The 17,416-nt window shown below is 32.4% G+C and overlaps 1 protein-coding gene across 2 annotated transcripts in view; it reads left to right on the top strand.

The window, feature by feature from the left end:
- Positions 1–17,416, top strand: part of LOC126736988 (rho GTPase-activating protein 20-like) — a 200,992-nt gene that overhangs the window by 171,657 nt on the left and 11,919 nt on the right. For both annotated transcript variants that reach the window (XM_050441645.1, XM_050441646.1), the window contains 7 exons: positions 2,104–2,337; positions 4,580–4,777; positions 8,549–8,720; positions 8,777–8,936; positions 8,999–9,213; positions 16,697–16,966; positions 17,075–17,254. In XM_050441645.1, the coding sequence (XP_050297602.1) occupies positions 2,104–2,337; positions 4,580–4,777; positions 8,549–8,720; positions 8,777–8,936; positions 8,999–9,213; positions 16,697–16,966; positions 17,075–17,254 (1,429 nt within the window). The remainder of the gene's footprint in view (positions 1–2,103; positions 2,338–4,579; positions 4,778–8,548; positions 8,721–8,776; positions 8,937–8,998; positions 9,214–16,696; positions 16,967–17,074; positions 17,255–17,416) is intronic.

The following is a 17,416-nucleotide window of genomic DNA, read 5'->3' on the forward strand; positions in this document are numbered from 1 at the left end:
TATAAGTCTTTTCTAAGGGATTATAGTATTTGTCATCTGATTCTTTTAAATGTTTAAGCTGCTCTTGAAGTGATTGATCGTCACTAGGATTGACCGTTTTGGAGCATCCTGCAACACTGTTCATCTTTTTTTTCGATATTTTCGCGGGGTTGGTGAATATTCTCAACACGTCTTATGTGGGCGGTTAAAATAAGTTATTCCTATCAATTAATTAGAAAATAAATCCCAACACCAATTGCTATCCCGTCGACCTCTACTTCCCTAAACGTTCTAGGAGATTTATTCGGATCTCATGTACTCTATTTTCTTTGGTCTTTCCCCATATTTTGACCCTCCTCTTTAAAGGGGCTAGGTGAAAAGTAAAGAGAAAAATTGTATACAAAACTGGGAGTTTGACTTAAAATTTTTGAATCCGATGTCAACATTTTTTTCTCTTAATGATGTCAAATTTTGGCCACACCCTTTATATGTCCTCATAGTTAAAAACAGCGGAATTTTCTAATTTCAAATATACAAAGACGTGCTAATATTTAAGGGGGTGATTCCTGGACCCGTTTTAAAAAAAAAAGTTCCTATAAACATAATATGTCCTAAGGGTGTTAAAGTTTTAAAAAAAATCAGTTTTTTAATAATAACTTAAACAATATTCTAGACATTTTTGTGAAATTTATACTATTATTTTAATTTTTTTTTTTTTTTTTAATGGTGACTTTAATAAGGTACCTATACATTTTTTATGTAATATTAAAATAGGAAATTCTTTTGTTACTTTTCATACCAATATACGGAGCTCCCAAAAAGTGCGCCCTCTACCCCGAAAACTGTATACGAAATTTCGAAAACTCGTATGTTCTAAAGTTCATGTCATTTTTGGTTCAGGACCTATGAGAAAAAAACGACAAATAAAATAATACTTTGACACCCCGTATTTCAGTTACTATTAAAGTTAGGATAAGGCAAGTTGACCTCAATCACATTATTTTGACGTAAGGAATCTACTGTTGTTCTATGTACTCCCAGTACTTTCGGGACACCCTGTATAGTTTAGCTACATTTAATTAAACCGTTTTGGCAATATCGGGCTCCAAACTTTAAAAAAAGATTGAAAATCTCGGTATAGGCTGTCCATTGTTAGTGTTTGACGTTTATTAGAAAGCAAATGATTCAGAAGACATTATCATTTTGCCGTTTTGTAAGATAAATGAATTAACTAGAAACAGTAAATTCTTAAGATTTAATATTTATTAAGCGATATTTAAATAAAGTTATTTATTCCCTAGTAAATGTCAAACAACAATGCACCGCCTACTTTTTAAAGTTTGGAGCCCGATATTTGAAAATTAAAAGTAGTTAAATCAAATATATTTGAAATCAGAAAATTCCTCTCCTTTTAAATTTGAAGTCATATACAGGAAGCTTAAAAAGAAAAAACTGACCATCCATTTTTATATAATAGTAGATAGGGAATTATTTGAAAAGGAATGTCTTCTAAATATACGAGTTATTAATGTTGATAAACTAATAAATAATTTATTTAATTTTTAATTTAAGTACAAAGGACATTTTAACGTTTTTTCCTTTCCTAAGGTGTTCATAAACGTTGGTAAATGATGTCCATTTTCATATTCATAATTTTCTAACGCACATCTATAAATTAATTCATCATGTAATGTACTACTTGAAACACCATGATGAAAATGATTGAATGGTAAATTTGGAAAATGGTAATGTGACTCCGAAATTCCCAATATGTACAAAATCTTAAATTACAAATTTTACGAAAAAACACAAAAACTTTACGCAATTTTCATTTATATGAAAATAAAGGTGTTTTTCATAGCTTATAATAATTTAAAATACATTATCACTCAAATAAAAATAAAATATAACCTAAATCTACTAAAATTATAATGCTATATAATACTATTACTATAATTAACTAAACTTACCTGTCGTAAGGTGTTAAATTTAAAAGATGTCAAATTTCTAGAACTGTATTACATACCAAATCCTGTAAACACATTTTATGTAAAATTTTACAGTTGCTCAAGAAGATGTTTTTCAAATTTTGTTTAATATAAAAATACCAATTTGTACTTGCAGAAGACCAAATCGTTTCGGAAAAAGTCATTGGGCGACCTCACGGCACCACAACCACGCTACGACCACGGCAGATCGTTACCATGCAAAAGGATATTCCTGATGGAGGCGCCGTGCGAAATGAGACCCGCGCAGTTGGCAGTGAACTCAAAGTCCAGGCACCTTTTCTTGTTTTCGGATTTACTGTTGATCGCCAAGAAGGTTCGGACCACCGGAGTACCACAGTTTAAATTGAAGGTATATAAACAAACCCATGTACGATGCCATATTTCATTTCATTTATTTAATACCCTCCAAGTGATATTTCTGCTGAAATTCATAGATACTATGAAAAACCAGTTATTGGTGCAAAACCTGGAAGTTTTAAATTTGTCATCGTCTCAGAAACTGAAGTGTCTAAATTTTTAACCCAAGTCAAGACTACGGCGGTTGGTTCTGATGGAATACATGTAAATTTTTAAATATTTTGCTGTCCTTTTATTTTAAAATATATTTGTCATCTAATAAATATTTTTTTATTTCCTTCTGAATGGAAACGGGCTGATATTGTGCCAATACCGAAAACGAATAATGTAAAGGGTTTCAATGACTTAAGGCCCATTTCCATTCTTCCAATATTGTCTGAGGTTATCCAACGAGCCCTGAAGAATCAAATTGTAGACTATGTGGAGTCTGAAAAGTTGATTGACGCCACGCAATCAGGTTTTCGAAAAGGTCACAGTTGTGCTACGGCTCTTCTTAATGTAACGGATGACATTTTTAGATCTATTGATAAAGGTAATTGTACTATTCTGGTTCTACTCGATTATTCCAAGGCATTTGATACCATAGACCATGATACGTTATTACTAGTTTTGGAATATCTTGGTTTCTTATCAGAGTTCAATCAAATTAATTCAGAATTATCTTATGAATCGCCTGCAAAGGGTGGTTTTGAATGGCAATAAATCATATTGGCATTAATTCAGGTGTCCCTCAGGGGTCAATTTTGGGACCAATTCTTTTTATTTTATATACTTCCCAATTTCCTAAATTTTTAAAACACTGCAAAATACAAAAGTATGCAGATGACATTTTTTTTCGTCTTCGTTACTGGCTCCTAGTTGTCTCTATATACTTACTTATACTTGAATAAAGATTATTATTATTATATTATTATTTAATATATCTGTGTATACAAGGTGTGTTAAATTCGACCCTGAACATGCCACTTTGTCTTTTGCCAACCATCATCAATTTTGGTTTTTCTTATGGGCGGCATATTTGGTTTTTCATTTTTAAATAATGTGCAAAATTACCTTTTTCTCTTCAAAGTCAAAATTTTTACATTTTCCGGATTTTCCGGGAAGTCTTATATTATTCCAGGCATTTGAAATGAAATATCGTTTCATTTCAGGACTTTTTTCCACGCCTTCCGAGTATTTGAAATATATTTTTTAAAACTTTGGCTTTTTATGATTTTAAGTTTTTGCAATTTTCTTTTTTTTTAATTTGGAATTGATAAATTTTTCAAGTTTATAGAACAATTTTTTATCATTCCAAGTACTTGGAATAAGGCTTCCTTTTATTCCAGGTTTTCGGATAGTAATTTTTCACGTCTTCCAGGCGTTTGAAATAAATTTTTACTTAATTTTAGATTTTTTGGGTAAATTATTGGCGTTTTTTTTATTTAAGAATTTCCACTTTTTTAGACATCTTTGATAAGCTTCCCAGGTTTAACAAATAATTTTTTTAATAATTCCAGTCATTTAAAATAAAGTCTTGTCTTATTCCAGGCTTTCAGAGTGATTTTTTATGACTTCCAAACATTTACTGTAATCCTTTTGTGAATTACATTTCTATTTTATTTTACACATTTGATGGACATTTCTACGCCTTCCGGAGATTTCAATAATTTTTTTATACTTTGCAGGTATTTTGCGTAATTTCTCGTTTTCCAGGCATTTGACGTAATTTTCCATTTTATTAAATTACGCTAAATCTCTGGAAGACATAAAAAAATCAGTCCAAGCGTCTGGAAAATAGGAAAAAGGATTCTAAAAGCCTGGAATAAAACAAAACTTTATTGTAAAATGCCTGGAATAATTAAAAAATTACTTCATTAACCTAAAAAACTTTAGGAAAATCCAAAAACCTTCCAATTTTCCAAATTAAAAATGCAATAGCCTACCCTAAAAACTTAAAATTAGATAAAAACATTATATTGCAAATATCTACAAGACGTGGAAGAATTACCTCAAAATCCTGGACTAAAACTATATTTTATTTTTAATATTATAAGGATGTTCAAAAATTACTACATTACAAGATTATCTTAAAACTTAAAAATTGAAAGAGAAACAATTTAACATACCTGGAAGACGTGGAAAATGACCTTAAAGTCCCCCAATAAAACGACATTTTATTCCAAATATGTACCTGGAACATTGAAGGCTATTATTGTATGTCAAAAATGATACTAATCGTTATTTACTAATAGGAGAGCGTGAGGGTGTCAGAACTATGGATGGAGGACTATCGAGAATCGGAAACTGGGTTTTACTTGGGATGGCCGTCGCCTGCCAGGACGTTTCTCGTCACTTTTTTCACGCAAGCGGCCAAGGAGAGCTGGTGGAGGGAGCTGAGTCAGGTGTTGGCCACCCAGCTCAGTTTGGAACACCAAAAGACCAATATTAAGGTAATTTACGCCTTCAAAGTTCAACTAATGTTTCGAACGAGTCAAGTTCAGTCAAAATATGATTTATTATTTTAAATAAACATTTTCTAGGCCTAACTTTAAATATTTTCACAGTGTTTGTAGATTAGGGTAATGGGATTTCTAAGGTTCGATTTGAAAGTAAAAACATGATTCTAGATTAAGGATTTGGGTATATAACTTGATAAGCCAAATACGCCCAGACCTTGAAATTAAAGCTGTGTCAAATGTAAAATATTTGGGAATTATAATAGTCCAAAATCTGAAGTGGACAGAATAGGTAGATTATTTGACAATTAAAATACGAAGACTCGTTCATAATTTCTATATACTTTGAGATTTTTTAAAGAGAAAATTACTCATTTAAATAGATAAATCATTAATAGAATCATGACTTAGCTATGGCCTTATAATATGGGGTGGAGCCTATCAATTTAATTTGAAACCATTAAGAATAATACAGGATCATATTTTTAAAATAATGTATAGAGAGAACAGACTATATCCTACTAGTGAATTGTATATGTATTATAAAAATTAACGATATATCATTGATACATATAAAGTTGACATGCTCATTTACCCATACTAACAAGTTTTTTGCTCTACCTCTTGAAAATAATTGAAAAATTCAGCTTAGGTTGCCTAATTATGTAGCCCCGAAACTTTATAACTTGTTCCCAATTATGATAAAATGAATAAATAACTTAAAACTGTTTAATAAATGATTTAGAGCATATATCATCAACACACATAGGAAATCGGTTACTCAGATACGTTATCAATAATATCTCCTTTAGGGAATATTTTTTTAGTTTTGTGTAGGTGTGTATATTGTGATGGTGGGTCCCTGTTAAACTATGACAGAAAATTAATTCCTTATTGCTGTTTTAAATACTATGTAAGCTCAAGACTATATACAGCCACACAAGGTATCTAAGTCCTCCAAGAATGACATATTCATTGTAAATTGACAAATAATTTTTCTGCTAACCTGTATATTTATTGAACAAATTTTGAATTTGATTTTTTGGAGTATTTGCATAAAATAATATGAATATCCTTAAAAGAGTTTTAGTCGAAAGAAGAGCGTTTCTTATTGAAGAATTTCATATATGAACGTCTTTTGTACCGCAAAAACTAGCAAATTTTTATTTACACTAATATAGAGGCTTCGAAGTAAAAATGTGGTCATGAGTTAAGGACTTAATCAGGTTTTTTTGTAAGGATATCTCAAATCTTAGACCGGCGGTTTTTGAAAGTATATATGGGTTCAGGTACGTGCTAAAAATGAAACTGAATGCCACCGAAAGTGAGTTCTGAAGCTGTTCCAATTGTTTGTAGATACTGTTAAACATGTATGCTAAATACATGCCAATTTTTTTTTATATTTGAAGATTTTAATCTACCAATTACAGTATGGGAAAATCAGGATAAATGCTTTTTCCCCCAGAATATTTGCAGTTCAGCCGCAGATTTACTACTAACTAATATATATTTCCTGGAACTAAACCAAGTAAACAACATTCATCAATTCCTTTTGGGAAAATACTTGACTTAATTTTTTGTGACTGATTTGACAAAATATTTGTTCAGAGCAGCACTGATCCAATTAGTAAAGTAGATGCTTACCACCAACCTCTTTTGATAGATTTTTCTTTTTCCGAAACATCCAAACTTACTGCTAACGAAAACGTTACGGTATTCGTGTTCAGGGATTCGGATATTACGGACGAACAGTTGAATTTTTGGGACATGTTGACCGGCAGGGAGTTTTGGATGTGGAGGATGTCAATATTCTTGTTCAAAGTTTCTACGAGGTGATCTGTAATGCAAACATGTAGCAAATATCCAAAATGGTATAGTCCAGAACTGAAAAAGCTTATCAACGCCAAAAACAAAAGTTACAGGATTGCAGGAAGATTACCAATAATACTCTGAGCTCAGAAGAGCAGCAAAATATTTAATTGTCATCTGTTATCTGATTTTTGTGTCAAATACTGAGAACTGTATCCCAACGAATATTAAATACTTCTGGTCATATGTAAATACCCTAAAGAAAAACCAAGGAATGCCTGGGCCTCTGGAGTATAACGAAAAAAATAATAGATGGTCCAGTAGATATTGTTAACAGCTTTGCAGACCATTTGGAGAGTTGTTATGTGAACCACAGGGAGAGTAACTATGCTGCTCTATGTGAGGAATTCATTGATACTTTATCCTCTCATTCTTTTACCAACGATGAAGTCTTCCAAAACCTTGATGTTATTAAGAGTCCTGGCCCAGATCGAATCCCTCTACTATTTCTCAAGAAGTGCGCCGAAGTGATTACTGAGCCTTTGCAAAGAATATAATACAGCGACATTTCCGCTTATTTGGAAGAAATCGATATTCTTTCTCATATATATATTTGGTTCTGAAACCTATATAAAGAATTACAGAGGGATTTCACTTCTTTCAATATTTGGAAAAATTTTCGAATTAATAGTAACAGACGAAATCTTCGAAACATACAGGAACGCCCTTGCAGTGGAACAAAATGGTTTTTTCCTCTGTCCATCTATCAAAGTTATATAGTGGAAAACATTGAATCAGGACTGGAAGTCGATGCAATATATACTGATATCTCAAAGGCTTTTGACTCTGTTTCTCATGAGCTTCTTTTGGCAAAGTTACAGGTATGGGTTTAACAGGAGCATATCTAGCCTGGATCGCTTCATACCTGGACAGCAGAAGTCAATGTGTTAAACTGTGTAGAGCAGTTTCAAAGAGAAATCAACGTCTTATCAGGTGTGCGACAAGGTTCTTACCTTGGTCCAGTTCTCTTCTTTTTGTTTTTCAATTCTGTAGTATCAGCGTTTAAAGTTTGTAAATGTTTTTTTATATGCCGATGATTTAAAACTTTTTTGTCGCGTTAACAGCAATGACGACTGTGTAAGGAGGATCTTTCAAGATTAAATACATGGTGTAAAGAAAATCGTTTGCCCTTAAATGTATCTAAGTGTAATCTATCTAAGGCAACAGGTTATTTATGATTATCATATGGATTTAGGTGTGTTGTTCGATCCTGAGCTGAATTTTAATTACACATTGACAACATTGTGCTGAAGGGGTTGTAGAATGTTGGGATTTCTACGCACGACAAGTAAACATATTTACGATACTCAAGCCATTTACAACTCTTTAGTCAGACCCTTCATGGACAGTATAATATGGTCAGCAGCGTATTAGTATCAGCAACATAGGATCGAGAGTGTGCAGAATAGGTTTGCTAAGTTTTTATTATACAAATACCGATTTCCATATGGAGACATTCCCTATGCAACTTCACACATCGAGAAATTCCACATCGAACAATTATGGTTTCATTTGCTTTTTTGAACGGTTTGCTAGAAATTATAACCAAAATTACACACACGTTGATTTATTATCCTCATGAATTGGAAGGTGGAATATAAAAGACTTCCTAATTCATAGTTATGTCTAGCTTTAGGCTTATTGTTTTTTTTTAAGCTTAGTATACTTATTTGTGCCATTTGGAGTGCATAACTCTGTAGAGTATGTTAATAATAAATAAATTATATTACTTAGGAGCCCTTAGATTGGAATATTTTCTTATTCCATAAAATATTCCAGCTAGGATCAAATTGAGACTATTCCCTGAAGGTTCCCAAATATTTCAGAGCATTCATAGTACTATATTGGACTAACCTTAAACTCCTCTGATTGTAATTAATAACTTTTTACTTCCAGGTGGTTTACAGAGACCCATTAAGCAGCACCGAATGGTCAAAAACGTTCTGCGTAAGACCAGATACCACTTGTACAGACATAAAACGGTGGGCAATAGAAGATACCAGGACGTGCGAAACTTCGTACACTTTGTATACTAGAGACAGAGATAACGCACCTTGTCCCTTAATAGGTAAAGAGTATTATTTAATTTAACATATCGCGGGTTCTTGATCGTTATTATTACAGGTTGTGAGAGACCTCATTCGATTCAGTTTGCCAGAATGAGACAATCGACCAGTGCGGAGGAGGGTTTCGACCTGAACCATTGCAATAGAAGCACGATACCTTGCGACGTTGTCTTTGAACTCAGGCCCGTTATTAACGTTACCAAGCCAAGTCCCAGAAAGTAAGTGAACTTAAATTTATTTGGTTAGTTTAGTTAATTAAAAATATTTGCGTTATTTCCAGAAGGGACCCCCTAAAGCAACTCTTTAGAAAATCGAGTGCCGGACGAATATTCGGAGTGCAACTTTCCAAGTTATGTCCGAACAACTGTCTGCCTCCGGTAATTCTCACTTGCCTTCAGGTTTTATTCCAAAAAGGGCCGCATACGCAGGGCATTTTTCGAAGGTGCGCCGCCGCCAGGGCTTTGAGGGAATTAAAGGAAAAAGTTGATTCACAAGGTACTACAAAAAATATCAATGATTTTTTTTTTATATAATAAATTTATTATCAATAACATTACAATCGTTGAAGGAAATCGTCCATTTTCTCAAAGAGACCTAGATTCAATCAATAGTCAAAAGGGAACTACACAAAGTCTCGGTCTCAAAAGTATTTATTAATTCTAACAGTAGGTTACACGTGTTTCGCTCATATTAAAAGCATCATCAGACCTAAAAAATTAAAAACAAAGAAACTAAATACAATACATTTTATATTTTTCTATTTCATCAATTTTAATTTAATTGTTTTGGTTTTTTACAAACTTAAGAATTTAGTGTGTGTGTGTATAATGTGACCGTAAAGCATGTACTGTTTGTAGTCGATTTTTAAGGTACCAATTTTATCTAACTTGTTAAAGGTTGTTATTGTATTTAGTTTCTTTGTTTTTCATTTTTTAGGTCTGATGATGCTCTTAATATGAGCGAAACACGTGTAACCTACTGTTAGAATTAATAAATACTTTTGAGACCGAGACTTTGTGTAGTTCCCTTTAGATCATTACAATCGTTTACAGTCATAGTAACATATACAGTGGTGGCCAAAAGTATGGAAACTGAAGAAAGTTATTTATATAAATTACATCTAAATCAAAATCTGCTAATATTTTGTGACATATCCCTCCGAATTTATTACTTCTCTACATCTTCGTGGCATAAAATCGACAAGTCTTGCGCAGTCTTCACTGGAAATGGCAGCCCACTCAGTTTGCAGTATTTCCCACAGTTGAGCCTTGTTTGAAATCAAATGGTTTCGAATCTTCCTGTCTAAATGATCCCATAAATTTTCTATGGGATTCAGATCCGGGGACTGTGAAGGCCAATCCATTAAAGCAATGCTCTGTTCATTTAACCAGTTTTTCACAAATTGGGACTTGTGTTTAGGGTCGTTGTCTTGCTGAAACAACCATCTCAATGGCATTTCCTCCTCAGCATAAGGCAACATGTTGTTCTCCAATGTGTCTTTGTATAGAAAACGGTCCATTATTCCATCAATTTTAACCAGGGGGCCAACACCTGATCGGGAAAAACAACCCCACACCATTACGCTTCCACCACCATGTGGCTGTACCTTGTACCTTTTGGTCGCCGGACATAACGTCTCCCGTCACTCCCAAATAATTGAAACATACTTTCGTCACTAAACAATACAGTATTCCAATTTTGGTGAGACCAGGTAAGATGATCTCATGCAAATTTCAAGTGATCCTTTCTATTTTTCTTTGATATTAGTGGTTTTTTTACAGCAACTCTTCCAAAAAGCCCCACTTCATTTAGCCTTCTTCTCACCGTGCGAGCAGACACAGAAATCCCCATTTCACTCATTTCTCCAGCAATATCTATACAAGTTTTCTTTGGGTCGTTCATCGATATTCTTTTCATTACCTTCATAGCCCTTTTAGACAACTTTCTTGGTCTTCCTTGCTTGTGGGCTACCGAAACATTTCCTCTCTCTTCAAATATTTTAATTATTTTTAAAACAGTGCCTTTTAAAATGTTTAAATTTTTACTTATTTCAATTTGTTTGTAACCCTTCTGGTATAGTTCAACTATTTTACTTTTTAAATCACTAGATAAGTTGTTACAGTTTATTTTCGTCAGATACATAAAGAATAAGAAAATAAAATGAATCTAAAATGTTAGCGAAAGCATAGCTCGATTATAAAACTTTAAGAGGCAATTTCTAAGTTATTCTGGTGCTAAAATTAATAAAATAAACAGTTATCATTTCAGTATTAATTCTATTTTTGATATCAATAATTTTCAACCCTTATGATGAAACTCAAATTATTAATCATAACATTAATTTTTTTTTAATTGTTTTGATTTAACTAATGTCAGAAGTCATATCCTAGCCAATAAGATCCCAGCTCATTCTCCCATATCCCTGCTAAAACCATTTCTGGCGCGAAAATCTTTGACCTCTAGGAGTCTTGAAGAACAAGCCTTTGAAGAAGGTTGTTTCTTGGTATTTTTGCCCATTTTACTCCAATGAAAAATTGAAAACTCACCTTTTGGGTATTTTAGTTTGTGGATACTAAATGCCATACTGCAATAGTGCAGGATTATAAGTGGTGAAGTTAAATCCCAACTTTTTCAAGGTTTTTTGTTTAAGTTTCCAGTTTTGTGTTCCCGAGAAAAGGCCAATTCCATTGGTAAGTCCTAATATTTTCATTTGGCATCTTGGTTTATGATAATCTACATATTACACATGTAATTTTATATAAGTAGACTCACGCATACCGTTAAGTTTAACCATCAATGCTTATATCTACTTACTCTATTGGCGATTCCTCAATCTGGGTATTCTTCCACTTTCAGGCTTTTTTTTTTATCCCCCAGTATGGTCTTTATCCACTATTATAAGAGGTAGAAATCTCCACTCATCTACTCCAATAACGTCCACAACATCTACATTGACATTCACTGTTAAACCGATCCACCCAGGTCCCCCATCGCAATCATGCAGCCCTTTTGGAGCCAGGTTTGATCAATGTTTGTGACGTTTAGTGAACCATGCAGTCAGTAAAACAACCTAACCAGTAAACCAAAGTCCTGTCAACATTCATTAACTTTACTGTAGTATATTAGATTAAATACTAACCTCAAAATTACATTGTTACCACTCTCATCATTAGATTTTACTACCACACCATTGTTTTGAATAGTTTCATAATAACTAGGTACATATTAGTTATTTTATTGAAATAGACCGTATAGATCTTGTAAACTGGATAAATAGGCCTATTTCGAAGGTACTCATGCGAACTTTTAGCCCCAAACAACATAATATAAGATTTTAGTCTTGATATAAATACTATATTTAGGAAGGGCAACATAACTTGTTCTTAGAATAATAAGTTTGATTATTAATTTTTCTTTTAATATAGATTCACTTAAAACTGTCTGTTCTTCCTTGTGAGATTTTCTTTCAGGTTTATAGGTATAGTGCTTTTAGTAATTTCCCTGTTTTCTTGGTCATCGGGATTTTCTTATCCATCTGGGATAAAACAGGTGGCGCTTATATTTTATATGAACTCTTGTTGAATCCACGCCACTCTACCAAAGTGGTTAGTGCTAGTCGGCTTCCCTTTGAGAAGATTCCCTGAGCTGTCTCTATAGTCTATAGTAAGTCTCCCTCCTTCCATTGGTTCCCTTGTACCCATTTTCTAACCCTCACTTCCCATACCTTTACTCTCCTTTTTCCTCCCTGTTATTACCCATCCCTCCATTCAACTTTAATTCTTTTAATCCAATAATTCTATAATCTAATAATCCTATTTTTTTTTTAATCCAAGTATAATTAAAGCGATATTAAAATAATAAATTTTTATTGATTAATTATTTTGATTAATTCCTTAATTATTTATTTTTTTATCTTTTTTTATTTAACAAAGTATTTACACTTAGGCATGATGCCTGTCTCCACTCAAACAAAATCGTACCGTTAAACAGCTTGTAGTAAACAATTATTATGATTTTATTAAAGGTTTCCATACATTTGGCCACAGAGAAATAACTCCTCTTTCATCATAACTAATAAACAACATTTTTTTGCTTTACCTACGTTGGAATTTCTTTATTTGCTGATAAGCTTGTTTATTTATATTTTTGAGAGTTTTCACATTGCGATATTTTCTGCATTTTTTGAAAAAGTTTAAAGTTTCCATACTTTTGGCCACCGCTGTACCTATAAATTAAATTATTATTTTTTTCTTTTTTTTACTTTAAAATATTGATTGGTTTTGATATTAATTGGCAGATCATTAAATATATTTGATCCCACACAACAAATATGATTCTGACAGAGAGCATGCTTGGGATTTTGAAGAGCTATTTTTTGTTGTGCAGCATTTATTGTGTTTTTTAAATGACTCAATTTCTTCTTAAAGTAATTGGATTTCAGCATAAATCGAATTACCGCTTTTATGTATATTTCGTTAATATTTAATAAACTACTTTTTCTAAACTGATATTATGGTGCTTGCTTTTTCTAGTGCTTAAGTATGATTTGATAAAGTTGTTAGGCACATTTCTAACTCCTATGTGTTCCAGATGTTCTAGCAGAGTTTAGTGGGCCACAGTGTCAAATGCTTTTCTTAGATCTAGAAAAATTCAACTTTCTGCCCTTGTCTAAATCTTTTAATTGTAATTCGACAAAGAGCGTTTTCAGTGCTGGAGTTTGAAGCCAAACTGGTTTATGTTTAGTAACTTTTTTTTCCCAAGTACTGAATCAAGTTAAATAAACATTTTTCTACAATTTTACTAATTGTACACTGTGTCCCATTTTGGATGAGACTGCAGGGTATCTCTGTCATTTTTTAAGATAGAGCTTTGCGGTTTTCGCGACCCTGTATCACTTTTTTGTAAAACTTTTAAAGCCACAAACAGAAATATTCTAACTACTTTTGTTCCTGAAATACAGGGTGAAAACGAAAATGTTCACTTTTGGAGATGTTATTATTTCTCAGGCCTTGTATAAGATAGAATAAAAATGAAAACTGCTTATAATAGATATTTTTACATAAAAGTCAGTGGCGTATTTAATTTTTTTCCCAATGCACTGTTTTCAAGATTGGGCACAAACTTGGGTTTTTAAATAGAACACCCTGTATATTTAAACGTCAAATTTTTGCATTTTTTTTTCTGAATACATTGATGTATCACAACCTATTCTTTAGTAAATTTTAGCTTCAAAAATCAGAAAAATCCATATTTATTTTTGTTTTTAATAGTAGGCCATGAATTCTTTGACACATGCATAAAAAAATGTTTTGTTTATTGCATTCATGGAAACTAAGTCACAAACAGACTCAATACATATCAATAATGATGGCTGACGGTGAAAATATGGAATTCCAAAATTTTGAAAAGTATGATATTATAAAATGTTTAAACCTTTCTAACAAAAATGTCGAAGCGGCGCAGCAATTATATTTAAATAGGTAAAGCTCTAGCTTATTTTATTTTGTTACAAAATTCAAAAAATAAAAAAGATCTTATTAGGTTTCCAGAAAGACGTCAGCCATCTCGGGCTACGGTATTCCGGTTAAAATCTAATCTTTTAAATTATGCCTGCTATTCAAAACCTAGGCAACCCCATGTTGATAGAAATGAAGCTGGCGAAATTAATGTTTTAGCGTGTGTGGAAGCAAGACCCCAAATTTCCTGTAGAAAGATAGAGGAAGAGATAGGAGTTTCCAAAACAAAAGTGCAAAAAATTTTAAAAAAGCATAAATTTAAACCGTATAAGATAAATATTATTCAAGAATTGCATCCTGACGATCCGTTTAAACGACTGGAATTTTCTAATTGGTTTTTAACCAAAACTAATGAAGATCCGGATTTTGTAAAAAAGGTAATATGGTCTGACGAATCCCATATAAGCAGTAGTGGCATATTTAATAGGCAAAATACCAGACATTGGTATCAAGAAAACCAACATATTACTTTTGAACGACAGCAACAAGGCCGATTTGGTTTTAGTGTTTCCTGTTTTGTATTGGGCACTAAAATTGTATATACAATTTTTGAGGGTAGCTTAACTGCCCAACGATATCTAAATATATTGCAAAATAATTTGCCAGAGTTGCTGGAGGACATAGTTAGAGAATATTTAAGTGCCCATTTTGATAGACGTTGGATTGGCACACACGGGCCAATCAGATGGCCCCCGAGGTCACCGGACTTAAGTGTTTTGGACTTTTTTGTATGGTCGTACTTAAAAAATAAAATTTATGCAAATCGGCATAATAATATAAATGAACTCCGAGCGACAACTGAAGAAGCATTCATATACTTACAAAGGCAACCCTTTATAATTTTAAATGCCTTAAGACGAATACAGACTGTATGTGGTTTTTGTATAAGACAAAATGGACAGCAGTTTGAACAGTTTTATTAAATTTATATTTGTTGTTTTTTTTTTGGTTTTTGTAATTAATTTTCTAATTTGATTCTTGTAATTACTAATTAGTTTTTAATGTTAAACCTGGTCCGATATATTTTTAGTTATAATAGATATTTTAATGTAAAAATTTTCATAAAAACAGTTTTCATTTTTATTCTATCTTATACAGGGCCTGAGAAATAGAAATAATTATAATATATATAATAATAATTCTAATAACATCTCCAAAAGTGAACATTTTCGTTTTCACCCTGTATTTCAGGAACAAAAGTAGTTAGAATATTTCTGTTGGTGGCTTTAAAAGTTTTACAAAAAAGTGATACAGGGTCGCGAAAACCGCAAAGCTCTATCTTAAAAAATGACAGAAATACCCTGCAGTCTCATCCAAAATGGGACACAGTGTACTTGTAAGTGCTATCAGTCTGTAGTTGCCAGTGGATTTTTTGCCATCTTGTTTGAATATTGGTAGAATTATTGTGTCGTTTAAAGTATCTGGAAAAACTCCAGCACTGCAACTTAAATTGAAATATGTTTTAAAGGTATCAACAAATTCTCTTTATAACTACTTTTTAATCAATTCACAACTGATTTTATTTAAATTAGTACAGGAGTTTTGACAATACTAATATTTTTGTAAAGCATTTGATTGTGTCAGGAATTTTTCCAATTTATTGAAAAACTGTTTAATAACTTGGAAAGGGTTCGGTTTACGAGGAATGCTGTAGGAGCTTTTTTGGTAAAGAAATTCATCAGATTTTTTAGGAAATCAATAAAATCGTTGCATGGTTTTTCAAAATGTTTAGATCTTTGCAAAGCATGTGACTGTAGCAAGATCTTTTAAGTTTATGAAAAAACTCCAAAACGGGTTTATTTAGGAAACTTGTAAGGATCTTTTTGGTAAAGAATCTCATTAGTTTTTATATGAAATTGAAATCACTAAAATTGTTACATGGTTACATGTTCTAAAATATGTAAAGCCTTTGACTGTTTCAAGATTTTTTCAGTTCGTGGAAAAACTGCTCCATAACCCCAAAACGGTTTTATTTACGACGGAATTTGTAAGAGTAATCAACTCAGAACTGATTCTATCTAAATTAGTACAGGAGTTTTGACCATATTAACATTTTTTTAAAGCATTTTATTGTATCAGGAATTTTTTCAATTCATTGAAAAATTGTTTAATAAGATTTTTGTAAATCCTTTAAATGTATCAAGATTCTGACAATTTATTGAAAAACTGCTTAATAAATCCAAAACTGTAGTATTTACGAGGACCTTTTTGGTAAATAAACCCATCATTTGGTTTCTAATAAAACCAAAATCACAAAAATGGTTGCATGGATTTTCATAATATTAAGATTCTTGTAAAGCATTTAACTCTTACCAAGATTTTTTCAATTTATTTAGAAACTACCCAATCGCTCCTAAACGGTTGTATTCCCAAGAAAACTTTTAAGGGCCTTTTTTGCAATTAATCATTGAATTATTTCTTAGAACTGAACAGGAATTAATTAAAAACTTGTTGGGTTTCAGGTGCCACCATATGCGAAGAAATCCTAAACACTCCGGCCTTGCTGCTCGGTGCTCTGTTAAAAGATTTCCTGCGTAGCTTACCGGAACCTTTATTAGCGGGAAACGTGCAAGAATGGCTTAACGCCGCTACGAGCGGCCGCTTAGATCTTCTCAGGAGACTTCTAAGCAATTTACCGAGAGAAAACCATATGCTCCTCAGATACGTTATTTGTGTGCTATATAATATCGCGAAGAAGTCCAGGAACAATTTGATGTCCCCATTGAACTTGGGTGAGTCTTATTGGTTTGAGGAAGATTTCCGTTTTTTAATTAATTGCAACTTTAAGGAATTAACTTGAAAATGTTGCGGTTTTTTTATAATATTTTTATCGTTTTTAGGTGTTTGCGTGGGTCCGAGTATGCTATGGGAGTCCTCGCAGAGCGCCCCCTTGAGGACCCTACCGACCCTGATCGAGACTTTGATCAATAACTGTCAAGCGCTGTTCGGTTCCCAGGTGGTTTCGCTGTTGGGCGAGGTGGCGAACGATAGCGGCGCCGAAGAGTCTGACAGCTTACATTGTAAGTATCATTTAAGTGACAAGTACCTACTTTATATTAACCGCTTAACTAATCAAATTAAAAATACAAAACCTGTTAAAAAAAAATCATTTTTTATGGCTTAAAATAAATTTTAGATTAATTTTATGGTCGAATTTATAAACAGTTTTTTTTTAATAGTTT

The sequence above is a fragment of the Anthonomus grandis genome, chromosome 6 (assembly GCF_022605725.1).
Source record: "Anthonomus grandis grandis chromosome 6, icAntGran1.3, whole genome shotgun sequence".
NCBI classification, from domain to species: domain Eukaryota; kingdom Metazoa; phylum Arthropoda; class Insecta; order Coleoptera; family Curculionidae; genus Anthonomus; species Anthonomus grandis.